General features: G+C 35.2%; 2 protein-coding genes across 2 annotated transcripts; one reads left to right on the forward strand and one right to left on the reverse strand.

Moving 5' to 3' along the window:
• Window positions 1-2,145: 2,145 nt before the first annotated feature.
• Window positions 2,146-5,028, reverse strand: LOC132174968 (glycine cleavage system H protein, mitochondrial). Its single transcript, XM_059586747.2, has 4 exons — window positions 4,824-5,028; window positions 4,596-4,684; window positions 3,743-3,913; window positions 2,146-2,568 (listed from the first exon to the last, which is right to left on the reverse strand). The coding sequence occupies exons 1-4, from the start codon at window positions 4,930-4,932 to the stop codon at window positions 2,440-2,442; spliced, it is 498 nt and encodes a 165-aa protein (XP_059442730.1). The 5' UTR covers window positions 4,933-5,028; the 3' UTR covers window positions 2,146-2,439.
• A 1,829-nt stretch (window positions 5,029-6,857) lies between these two features.
• On the forward strand, window positions 6,858-11,229 carry LOC132175421 (ubiquitin family protein). The gene is made up of 7 exons (XM_059587369.2): window positions 6,858-7,213; window positions 7,323-7,458; window positions 9,111-9,196; window positions 9,300-9,378; window positions 9,460-9,569; window positions 10,302-10,366; window positions 10,988-11,229. Exons 1-7 carry the CDS (start codon window positions 7,040-7,042, stop codon window positions 11,079-11,081), a joined length of 744 nt encoding a protein of 247 aa, XP_059443352.2. The 5' UTR covers window positions 6,858-7,039; the 3' UTR covers window positions 11,082-11,229.
• Window positions 11,230-12,138: the final 909 nt, after the last annotated feature.

Raw genomic sequence — 12,138 nt, forward strand, 5'->3', positions numbered from 1 at the left:
GTAGATCGCTCACGAGAGCAGATCTAAAGAGAAAACTATTATTCAAAACAAACAAAACAAGCAACACAACCAACAAAGCAGCAGCTGGAGGAGATGATGGGCACCGGCCAACGTTGGCACGTGGTGGAGCGGATGGAGGAGAAGGGAGGTGCAGCACCTTGGAGAGCGGGCGGTAGCGGCCGAAGTTGCTAATTTCTAGCCAAAAAACACCTACAAAAACAAAGAAAACCAAGAAAAAACGCACAGAAGGGGAGGGGGATTAGGAGGGGGGAGAGGGGGAAGGGGGGGAGGAGGAGGGCTCTAGCCCGCCTCTCTTGGACGGCTAGGCTCTCTTTATCTCTCTCTGTTTATTTTTTTAATAACAATTTATTGTTAAGGGAGGAGGATTCCTTATAAATAAGTTGACATCTTAATTTATAGGAAAAATTTTACTTTAAACTTTTGAACGTTTTAAAATTTGACAAATTTCTCTCAAACTTTAAAATCTCTCAATTTAAACCCATGAACTTTCAATTGCTCTCAATTTGAATCATTCCGTCAAATTTAAAATGTTAAAAGTGAGAAAATGACATTTATATCCCTGTCTTAAAAATATATATATATATATATATATATATATACCCTTACTTCCAAATTAAAAATTAAAATTAAAATTAAAAAAAAAAAAAGTTCTGGCCGTTAGCCAAGACCCACACAAGTCTGACCTGAGACCTGCATGGGTCTCAGCCAAAGACCCACCGTGGGTCTGCTGACCTACGGCTGGGTCCAAATTGAGAGCAATTAAAAGGTCAGGGGTCCAAATTGAGAGATTTTAAAATTTATGGGAGTTTGTCAAATCGCGTGGAAGTTCAGAGATCTAAAGTGAAGTTTTCCCTAATTTGTATCTAGCCGGTGTGAGATAAACTTTTCTTACTATACTCGGCTCCGTTTGTTTCGCCGTAATATGATTTAAGAAAAATGTTTTCCATATTTTTAGGTGTTTGGTGCGACGTAAAATACTAGTCAAAGGAAAATATTTTCCCTTTGACCGAAAATTCTTCTTTAATTTTCAAAAAATTGTTTACAGTTTTGAAACCATTTTCCAACTTGAAGCATCTCATTCTCAAATCAATGGACCTTGTCAGGACCCGCCCAGTACCCCCACAAGAACTTGACCAAGAACTGCTCGGGACTTGACCAAGAGCCCGCTGGGACCTACCTGGGACCCCATTGAGACCTGCCCAACACTTGACCGGGACCCGCTCTGGACCTGCCCAGGACTTGACCGAGACCCTGCCAGAATTCGACCGAACCCGCCTGGGACTTGCCAGGACACACCCAGGACTTGACCAGGACCTGCCCGAGACCCGCCCAAGACTTGACCAGGACCTGCCCGTGACCCTGCCGGGACTTGCCTGGGACCTGCTCGGGACTTGACCGAGACATGCCTAGGACCTGCCCGAAACTTGATCGAGACTCGCTTAGGACCCGCCCGGGACTCGTCGAAAAATATTTTCGACGGAAAACATTTTCCAGTATTTGGCATGTACGGAAAATGAGGTGGGTCCCCGATGTCAAAAAAATGTTTTCAGCATAAAATATTTTCTTGGAAAACATTTTCAGCAAAAAACATTTTTCAATATTTGGTGTGCATAGAAAATCATATTAAACACTAAATTATTGTTTGTTAATTTGTATATTTTAATTAAACATAATTTTTAGTTTTATTTTTAAAATTACTGTATATTAGTATTTTATGTTGTGAATAAAAATTATATTTTATAGGTTAATATGATTAAATGAAAATATAAAAAATATTTGTAATTTTTCAGTGCGCACGCCAAACGCCGAAAATTATTTTCATCGTAAAACATTTTCCTGTAAAATAACTTTCCTGAAAAGATTTTACGCCGAAACAAACGAAGCATTTTCCGTCCAAAATTTTGAATTGACTTGAAAAAAAAAAATAAATAAATCTTTTAGTTAAATGTACATGAAACTTTTTACACATAAAACATATTTGATAATTATTTGAAAGATCTATATTGATTTTTTCACCAAAAAGCAAGCCAAACTTTTTTTTTTTTTTTCCACGTTCTTAGAAATTACTAGATCTTTGCTTTGAACAAAGTGGGAAATTCACCAAAAATAAATGAAGGAAAAATGGATGTGAAACGGGAAGGGAAGGGATCTTAATTACATGAAGATGCAGAATTACAAAAGTGGGAGATAGATGGGGGAAGAAAAAAGGCAAATTTAACTTGGAGCCATCAACTTTGTAATTGTTGACAAGAACTGATCTTTTTTCTTTCCTTTTTTAATAAGTAAATTGTCTAGTGGAAATTAAGCAGGGATAATTGAGAAGAAGGCAACAACAAATAACATTAATCTTAATTAAGCAGCTGATCGAGAATGATCCGTTAGTCCAAGAAGCTTGCAGCAGCACATTCAAAGTCTAATTTAATGTGCAGCATCCTCCTCCTCACAGAATTTTGTGTATTCCTTTGGACCCAGCAAGGATTCTAGTTCTGATGGACTGCTTGGCTTCACCTTGATCATCCAACCTTCTTCATATGGGCTTGAATTGATCTTCATCACAATATGTGTCACCAAAAAAAAAAGGCTTAAAAAATTCGGCTTCATTCATTTAGTTTGTCTAGCTAGGAGATGGAGTAAAGAAGTGATCAGCAGCAACATAATCTTACTCTTGACTCTTGAGAACACACATATGAATGTAAAAATGTTAAATTGCACATAGATAAATGTGACGAAGGTGAGTAGTTAATATAACATAATTGGAATTAAACTTATAAACTTAAGCTTTTTGATTGAGTTGTGCGTGTTTCCAATATGTTATATTATGATCTCACTAGAAAACTTTTTAAATTGTCACTCTCTAGCAAGCAGTATCAAAACTAACAAGAACAGACTATTTTGAGTGGTGGTTCAATGGTCTTAAGAAAATCTTCAAAGTAGTTACATACACACTAAGGCATGGGTTCGAATCCCGTAATGAAAATTTTCATGTCTGATTAGTGTAAACCACTATGAGTCTCACTGATGTCCTTATAGGGTTGGGTCAAGTTATAGCTTAATCAAAATTGAGGGAGTGCCTGCGATTTCCACCGTATAGGCTTCTCCTATGCGATTCCTAACAAGCAGGTACAACTATAGTTATACCCAAGTAGAATAGCCACTCTGGTCGCCTCCTTTTACTTTTTTTAATTAGACAAAATAAACACAAGCCTAATAAGAACAGTGCATATATATGGTGATTGATTTCTTTTGAAAGAGAAGCGGGAACAAATGTGTATCGCACGAGGAGTATAGCAATATGGTAAGGAACTTTTGCACATAAGGGGTTGTTTGCTAAACAACACCCCCCTTCCTAAACACTGTTCATTTCATTCCCCAAAAAAATCAACTTCAAAACATTCTCACTTTTATATCACATTATTCACTTTTTATATTACATCATTTACTTTTTTTTACTACCATTCAAATAAAATAATGTAAAAAATTATTACAAAACAAAATTTTTCCACTTTTCTATATCTATCATTATTTTTTTTATTTTTTTTTTATTGTGAATAATGCTATGTAATATCATGTTGGTTGCCAAACGACACCTGAGTGTACGCTTGTGAGTATAATAATAGATATTATGTGTCTTCTAAGTAGAACCCTTCCCGGCCAAGATGCCATTCTCTTAGGAATTCTTAAATGAAGGGAAAAAGTAAGTGGAAATGAGGGAAAGGATTACCAAGCCAGGTGATCCAGTGAGCTTAGAATTGACCTCAACAACCTCACCGGAGATTGGGGAATTCACATCACTGGTTGCTTTTACACTTTCCACGGCTCCAAAGCTGCCACCTTGTGAAACTTTGCCACCAGGTTCTGGCAGCTCCACAAACACTACTTCTCCAAGATGGTCCTGTAAAACATTAATTTGAACCTCCATTTCAATTTTAAATAACCATATTTTGTCTGCAATCATTTCAATTTGTCATCATCTATATATATATATATATATATATATATATATATATATATTCGACCTCTTTATTGAAAAATAAAAAATAAAAAATCATTTCGATTAGATTTTATTTGACTGTTCCCCAATGTAATTATGTTTCAATATCAACAAAATGTGAGAGCGAGAGTGGATTTAACAATTACTAGTAAGAAAATACTCGAGAAGAATAACTACACCTAAAGCTAGCATGGACTTCGGGTTAATAAGAGCAAAGATTAGAAAAACATGGGCTAAGAAGAATTAGACTTAAACTATGGCCTTCGGTCTAATTAGATGATAAAGGGATTTTAATAGCTCTATTCCTTATAATCTCAAAAAAATAAAATAATAATAAAAAAAAATAAAAAATTCCTTAATTACCACATCACCATCTACTTTCTAGCAAGATTCATAACAAGTATTCTTTCAGTTTAATATATAAAATTATTGTGTCTTTAAACATGCGAGAAGTACATATTCTTTTAAAAATCCGTGTAAATTGTAATTTTCACACTTTTTACGTGTTAGGATAAACAGGACAGGAGGCAATTCTTCAAACCCAATTTAGAGGAAATTTATGTCCATAAGAAAAAAAAATCACCTGAGCATGATCAGTGATGCCAATAGTAGCCACTGCGCCTTCATGCTTCACCCACTCATGTGAAGATGCATACTTCAACCCATCCAAAACTACAAAATCCCACATAATATAAATCATATTAGACAAAGAAAAAGGTAGAATTGTGGCAAAAGAATGAAGCATTTGTGATGATGTTTGAAACAGAGGTGAAAGCAGAAGAAAGAAAGAAAAGTAGAAGGCAAAGAGTACCAGTAGAGAAGCAGCGGGAAAGAGAGAATGCAGGAGAGAGACGGGCTTTGGAGGCAGAAGAAATTCTGAGTGCATTGGCTGTGGAAGAAGCCCACACTCTCAAAGCCATGTTATCTTGTAGATTATCTGTCTTTCTGGTTCTCTCAAACGCAAAAGGCAAATAAAAAGGGATGAAGCCAGATTCTTCATTTATTTCCTCGTTTTATTATCTTGGATGAATGGTGGGAAACGAGAGCCTCATCCTAACACCAGACTACAAAGACCCACCCTTTCTAGTTTTTTATAATTAAAAATTTTACCATCCCCAACAAAATATAATCAAGAAACTTTTATTTACCGTGCCCGCATTAATTTGTAAGAATTTTTTTCCTGTTTTTCGTCTAGTTTAAGGATTAGTAATTTTTAACAAGACCCGTGAGTCAAACACAAAATTAATAAGTTGGAGTTTTGTATAATGGGTTTGGGTCAATTTGGATCGACCTGAATTAACTCATTTAATAAACAAATCAGAGTCAACTTGCTTAATTCATGGGTGATTCACATAACTTAAATTATATTTTATTTTTATTTTTACTATTAAAAAAAAAAAACAGCCCTAAAAAGACAAATTTCATATAAATTCATTTGTCTATAAAATTTATTTTATAATTATTAAATTTTTTTTTTCTTTAAATTCAGATACAGGTCGAAATCGTTGATGTTTAGGTCAGTACAACAAGACCTATTTTATTAAATGGGTTATACGAGTTGAGTCGGGTCAATCGCTTATTTAAATTAGTCGTGTTAGGCTTGAAAAACTTGACATGTTTAATTAAATTAGTCATGTTTAGGTTTGACCACTGAATCGATCTGACACAAACCCGATACCCCAACACAAATTATCCATTCCCAATTTACTAGATTCTTTGTGACAAGTACCGAAACAAAACAATTTTTTTACCATAAAATTAATTATCTCTATTTCAAGTGAAATGTATAAAGATCATATTCCTTATAATCTTCTTACAAATTGACGTGGCCTTCTATAATTAGTAAAATGATTAAAAGTATATAGTCAATAAATCAGCTAGTAATTAAAATGAAGTAGGTGAATAAATATGAAAAAGAAAGGAGAGGAAGAAAATGCCATCGTGGCCCTATGTTGTTCTCATGTTGAACACAAACAAAAACACGAAAGAATTAAACTCGTGACAGACAGTCCTACACAAACTTCTTGGTTTGTCACTTTTCATGGTAGCTTCATTTTTTTGTAGTTTTGAGCCACACAAAAAGGACCACAACCAAACTTGTCGAAGCTCGAAATATTGGAATGATATTCCAAAAGGCATTTCTCTAAGGTTAGAGTTTTGGAATTAAAAAGGAGCTCAAGTGGAATATGTTATGTATCTTTATAGGAGTTGTGATGCTTTGATCCGAATATCAAAAAGTGAAAGACTTGGTTTGAAACTATGAGAAAAAGCAAAAGCACTCACCCTTTATATTTATTGTATGTGCCATAAAGTATGCCCTTTTTTCTTTTCTTTTTTTCTGATAAAGCATAGTTCACTTGCTCGTGAGGGGGCGAACGAGCTGTCCAAGACCTATTCGAGTAAGTAAGTCTTTCATATAGGTTCTCTCACATTTATCGAAAATTCGAATTCATTACCTAAGCCCTAAGACCTAACAATTCAAAAAATCAAATTGCTAAGAATTTGAATTCATTGCCTAAGCCTCGAGGCCTATTGAAACATCCCAATTCTTCACTCATATTCCCTCTCGTTGACCTACGAAAAGGTCTCTTCTTTATCTTACCTACAAAAACAACTCTTCAATGCTGATTTTAAAAATCAAGTCGAGAAATGTTAGAGTAAGAATGTAAAAATGAGAGTGAATGTAACATTACTCTATAAATTGTAGATGAGAATCCCAACTTGTTCACACACTCACTTAGATTGGGCCGGATCGGACAACCAAGGCCCATTGATGACAAAGCAGGGCCTTTTATGATACGAACCGTAGTTTTTACTTTTTAGCATCAGGCAAAAAAAAAAAAAACAAAAAAAACTCTTTGTCGTTTTGAGGCAAGCAAAACGGCAGGACTAAGAAGAACCTGAGAGAGAGGAGGAGGACGACTCTGTCGGCAATTGTTCCTGGGGCCGGTACCGCCGAAGCCTGAAGAGCGGTGAATTAGTGACTGATTTGACTTGTGATTTTGATCGGTCTAATCGTACGGAATCATGGGAGAGATCGTAGCAGAGAGCGAGCCGAATGTCAGCGACACTGGAAGAAATGGAGAGGAACCGCAAATGATGATGAAGAAGAAGAACGACCAAAATCATACGGTGGAAATCGTTCTCCGAACCGTAGGCCCCGCTCGCCCCTCTCGCCTCCGCGTCTCCTCTCCCATCAAAGTACGCCCCCTTCCTTTTCTATGTATATATATGTAAGGGTTTGGTTTCATTTTTTTTTTGGTATTTGCATGATTAAGAGAAATTAAATGCTTTCGTCAAAATTGATCAGGTGTGTGATTTGAGACAGCTGATTGCCGAGGATTGTAATCTACCGATTGAGAATTTGAGGCTTATTTTGCAAGGGAATGTGTTGCAAGACAATAGCGGAAATGGGGAGGATGTCTTCTTGAAACTCAAGGATGGTGGTATGGGTCTTTTTCGTGTTTTCTTCTTGTTTTCTTTTATTGTAAAAATTGTGTTGATTTTTTATCTTAAACCTGGATATATTGAACAAGACATGAGAATGTGCACATCTCATCACATTGTATTTGTATAGGCAACACGTTTGATGTTTAGATGGAATGAAAAAGTGAATATGCACACCTGCGCGAATGGTCACAATTGTGACTTCCTGAAATCATTTATGTAATCCAGTTCTACTTAGTACATACCAATGTGAATTTTCGTTGCATATGCACTACTTATCACAATTAGGGCTTCTTAAAATCATGTATTGTTAAATTATTAGTTATCCCAAAAGCTTAAACTGATAGAAAAAGGTAAATTTAATCACTTAAGCATTACTTTAGCACTCTCCCTCACGTGTGAGCTCGAACTCCCTTTTAATAGGTGAGGCTCAACACATGGAATATTTATTTATTTATTTTACATGTCCATAAAAGAGGGGGAGGGGAGATTCAAACTAGTGACCTACGCTTCATAAGGCGTGGTCCTTAGCCGATTGAGCTACCCCTTGGGGACCGTGGAATATTTAATTAAATAGGGGTAATTTGACGGAGTTAAAGTTCGATCCCATGAACTTTGGCTTTGATATCATGTTAAATTACCAGTTATCCCAAAGCTTAAGCTTTTGGGATAATTGGTAATTTAACATGTATATAATCTAGTTCGACTTAATACACACCAATGTGAATTTTTGTTACATATGGGCGACTGATCATAATTGGGGCTTTTTGAAATCATTTATATACTCCAGTTTGACTTAGTACACACCAATGTGAATTTTCATTACATATGGCTGACTAGTCACGGTTGGGGCTTTCTGAAATCATTTAGATAATCCAGTTCAATACACACCAATGTGAATTTTCCTTACATATGGGTGAGTAGTCACAATTGTGGCTTCCAGTTTGACTTAGTACACACCAATGCGAATTTTCATTACATGTGTGCGACTGGTCACAATTGGGGTCTTCCTGAAAACATTTATATAATCCAGTTCAACTTAGTACACACCAATGTGAATTTTCATTATATATCCATGCAACTTCTTCAAGATTTAATTCAGGATAATGCAATTACAATTTGTTGGATATTAATCGAGAAATTGGTTGGTTTTCATAGAGTACCCTATAACCTACAGTTTTAAATTTTGAGCCTTTGTCACATGCATATCTTCTAGGACAATGAAACCAATTAAATTTTACTGAGCATTTAAGATATGAAATTTGTGTTGCCGCTATTCAATTCTCATTAATGGTAGAAATGCAACCATTTCTCTCAAAAAGATAACATAAAACTGCTGAGCCATTATCATCCATTCTAATCACAGAATTATAAGTTTTGGTGGATGAAAATTGATAATATTTGTTTGCTTGTAAAACAAATATTTGAAGATTTAGGGTTTCCAAATCCTAGGTCCACTTTAGTGTTAATTCCTATTGAGCTATGTTCATCACTGTGACATGGCTTGTAGGTTGTAAGGAGGAGTGAAATCATATGTTATCAATGATAGTTGAGAATCATTCTTACTTGGGTTCTGTGTAGTTCTCTGTTTTAGGGTCATTTCATGATTGGCTTTTGAAATGTGGCAACTTCTTTTTTCCTGCATTTTCAGATTCCTTGATTGTTGCTGTTAAACCTAAGCCACCAGTTAAACATCTTCGCAATGAATTTGATGATGACGACGAGGAAGAAGACCTGGTACAACTAAATCATTTTTACGTTTAAACTGAACTTAATTATACCAATTTTATATACAATGTTTCTGAGTTTTTCTCATTTTCCCATCTTTTTGCATTTACAGAAGTTTCAGCTCCCACAATCCTCAAGCCGGTGGAAAAGGAGGCTTTACTCATTTCTACATGATAAGTTGAAGCTTCCTGGTAATCATCTAGTTGAATTACAGCTACCCTTCAAAATAAAATATGTTCTGATAGAGTTTCCTCTTTTGTCTTTCATGATAGATATCCTTTTGATGGCAATTTTCTCTCTCAGTCTAAAGGCATGGGCTGTTATTGTCTTGTGGTTTATCTTGGCACCTGTTGCCCATAGATTGGATCTTGGACCTCTATTTGTAAGTTCGCTTCTTTCAGTTGGTGCCGGTTGTTTGTAAGTGCGTAGTATGTCTGATTTGTTTGGCATATAACCATCTTTTTACTTTTTCTGACATTTTTTGAAGTTTAACTTGAGTAGAGAAAGCTTATCTTGAGTTCATTTAAGGAAAAGAAGAAGAGAATAAACTAATAAGTTCCTTTTCTTCTGTGTAAATCTTTTTTTTTTTTTTTTTTTCCTGGTTAATAAATAGAAGTTATTTAAAGCACTAAGGTCACAACCCTAGCACATTCCATGGAAATCAATTTCTGGCAGAGAAAGTAAAAAGATGGCTAAATAAAATAAACAAAAGATCTCCGAAAGAAACTCTTTAAATAAAGAGTTTATATTTAGTACAGTGAACTTTTTCCCTTGAAGATCTCTGAAAAAAACTCTTTATATTTGATTTCTTTTTTCAACCTAACATGTGTGTTTTGTGCACATGGCTTTTGCTGTATAGCTTAATTCACACCATCTCGTCCATAGTATGTGATATGACGTCTACATAATTGAGTCTAAAGAGCTTGCCACATTGGTCTCAACGGTGTTTTTAGAATGAAAGAAATAGGTAGCTAGGCACATATCAGCAATCAAGGGCAGATGATACTGAGAACACTGACGACCTAAACTAGGGCATTGATGTGTACCTCTCAAATCAGTGGAATGACAGATTCTTATTTTCCTTTTTTTTTTTTTTTTTTGGCTATGCGTTCAGATACTTGGAACAGGCTTTGTTATCATCATCTTGAATCTTGGACAGAGGCAACCGGGTGACTTAAGGTGTTTACTCTTTATATGAAAATTTGTGTGCTCTCAATTTGATAATTTGTGGTAATAGTGGAATTTAAACCATAAAGTAATGTTAATACTTTTTTTTTTTTTTTTGAATTATATTCACCATAACTTTCAAGAATGATGTAAATAAAGTATGCTTATGTACTCAAAAGGATATCAAAATGGTGAAATGGCATTTGATCACTTCTAAAGTCATTGCATGCTGATAATGGGGGACGTAAGAAGTTCCTCGTGGTGTTTGTTCTAAAGCATTGTCCAATTTTATGGAGACTTTGGTCCATTTGTACGTCTGTTTGTTCTAAAGCATTGTCCAATTTTTTGGAGTCTTTGGTCCATTTGTACGTCCGCAGAGTGTTTTTTGATGTCCACAATGTGTGTTTTTGTGTACATGAATAAATTTATGAGTTTGTGTACACGAATTAAATTCTTTTTATCATCATTTTACCTTTATGAATATTCAGAACTTTTCCAAGCACAAAAGTGAGCATCTTGTTGAACATCACCATCACTCATTTAATAATTCAAGAACTTCTCGTTGGTCTTATAGTTATTAAATATTTCAAAAATATCTTATTTTTTGTTGGTTTAATATTTTCATATTTGCAGTGCATATTCTATCTTTAATGAAGAATTCAGAGAGCTTCCTGGGACACTTAATGCCGATCGTCTTGATAGAGACATACGAACAGGTCAATTTTGAACCTTTCAAACATCACATATGATCATCCAAATGTAATAAGGTCATGTTGTAGTAATATGAATCAATGAAACTGCACAGAAGTTTTGACTTTAAACTAACAAATTTGCAAATTTGAATATATTGTAAAGTTTTCGCTTCCTTTTTTTGTCGTTCTCCTCGTCAACTATTAGCAGCAGTACTGAGATTCTTTTGTATAGAATTGTCCAAGGATGCTTGTTAAAGATGAATGTAACCTTGTGTGTGATTCGAGTAATTGAACATGAATTTTGGCATACCATTCCTGCAGCTAAAATTGAGTTAATACGAAAAACATGTTTTGGCTCGTTCAAACCTCTCAGAAGAATGTCTTCTAGAGCTTGAAGGCATCCGAATGCCATGACATAGGGTTCAAAGCTTGACTACAATCTTCCCTTTTGTACTGTTAGTCTATCCTTGTAGGCATCCGAATGTGTTGACTAGGATTCAAAGCTTGACTGGAATCTTCCATTTTTTGATTGTTATGGCTGTTTGAAAAAAAAAAAAAAAATCTGCACATTGTGAAGCATCGGCTTAAAACTTTCTGGAGATGATAAAAGAAACTACTTTACACTTTTCTTTTTGTGCTCTCTTTCTGTCAACCCTTCCCCCTCCCCCGCTTTGAATCATTTAATCTAAATTGCATATGCAATATTCTTGCATCTACTTCCTTTCAAACTATGTTCTTTTTTCGGGGTGCTCCTGCCAACTCCCCGTAAGGAGATATATAAGACCATGAAACTGTTTTCCATCTTGCTTTCTGGGAAATTGGGATTTACTGAAATCAAGACATGGAAAGAGGCAAATCTAGGGAAAGCCATTTCATTAATATCAGCATTTAGAGAGCCTTCAAATCTTTCACTGGTATCTCACCCATAAACGAAATAATCAAGCCCACGAAGTTGCCTTTTGAATAATAGTGCATGTTTACGTATATGTAAAAGGCTATTTTGTACTTTTCCCTTGCATGGTTAAGAGGAAAGATGCAAGGATAAGAAAACAAATATTTCACTTTCTTTGGCAGTCCTCCGACTGAGTCTTT

This window comes from Corylus avellana, chromosome 3, assembly GCF_965113065.1.
Source record: "Corylus avellana chromosome 3, dhCorAvel1.hap1.2, whole genome shotgun sequence".
NCBI lineage: Eukaryota > Viridiplantae > Streptophyta > Magnoliopsida > Fagales > Betulaceae > Corylus > Corylus avellana.

Coding starts and splice junctions, on each gene's coding strand:
- LOC132174968 (XM_059586747.2), bottom strand. CDS start 4,932: ATGGCTTTGAGAGTGTGGGCTTCTTCCACAGCCAATGCACTCAGAATT. Junction 4,685..4,823: donor TTCCCGCTGCTTCTCTACTG/GTACTCTTTGCC, acceptor GGGATTTTGTAG/TTTTGGATGGGTTGAAGTAT. Junction 2,569..3,742: donor TCACTGGATCACCTGGCTTG/GTAATCCTTTCC, acceptor ATTGTGATGAAG/ATCAATTCAAGCCCATATGA.
- LOC132175421 (XM_059587369.2), top strand. CDS start 7,040: ATGGGAGAGATCGTAGCAGAGAGCGAGCCGAATGTCAGCGACACTGGA. Junction 9,197..9,299: donor ACGACGAGGAAGAAGACCTG/GTACAACTAAAT, acceptor TTGCATTTACAG/AAGTTTCAGCTCCCACAATC. Junction 9,570..10,301: donor TGGATCTTGGACCTCTATTT/GTAAGTTCGCTT, acceptor CTATGCGTTCAG/ATACTTGGAACAGGCTTTGT.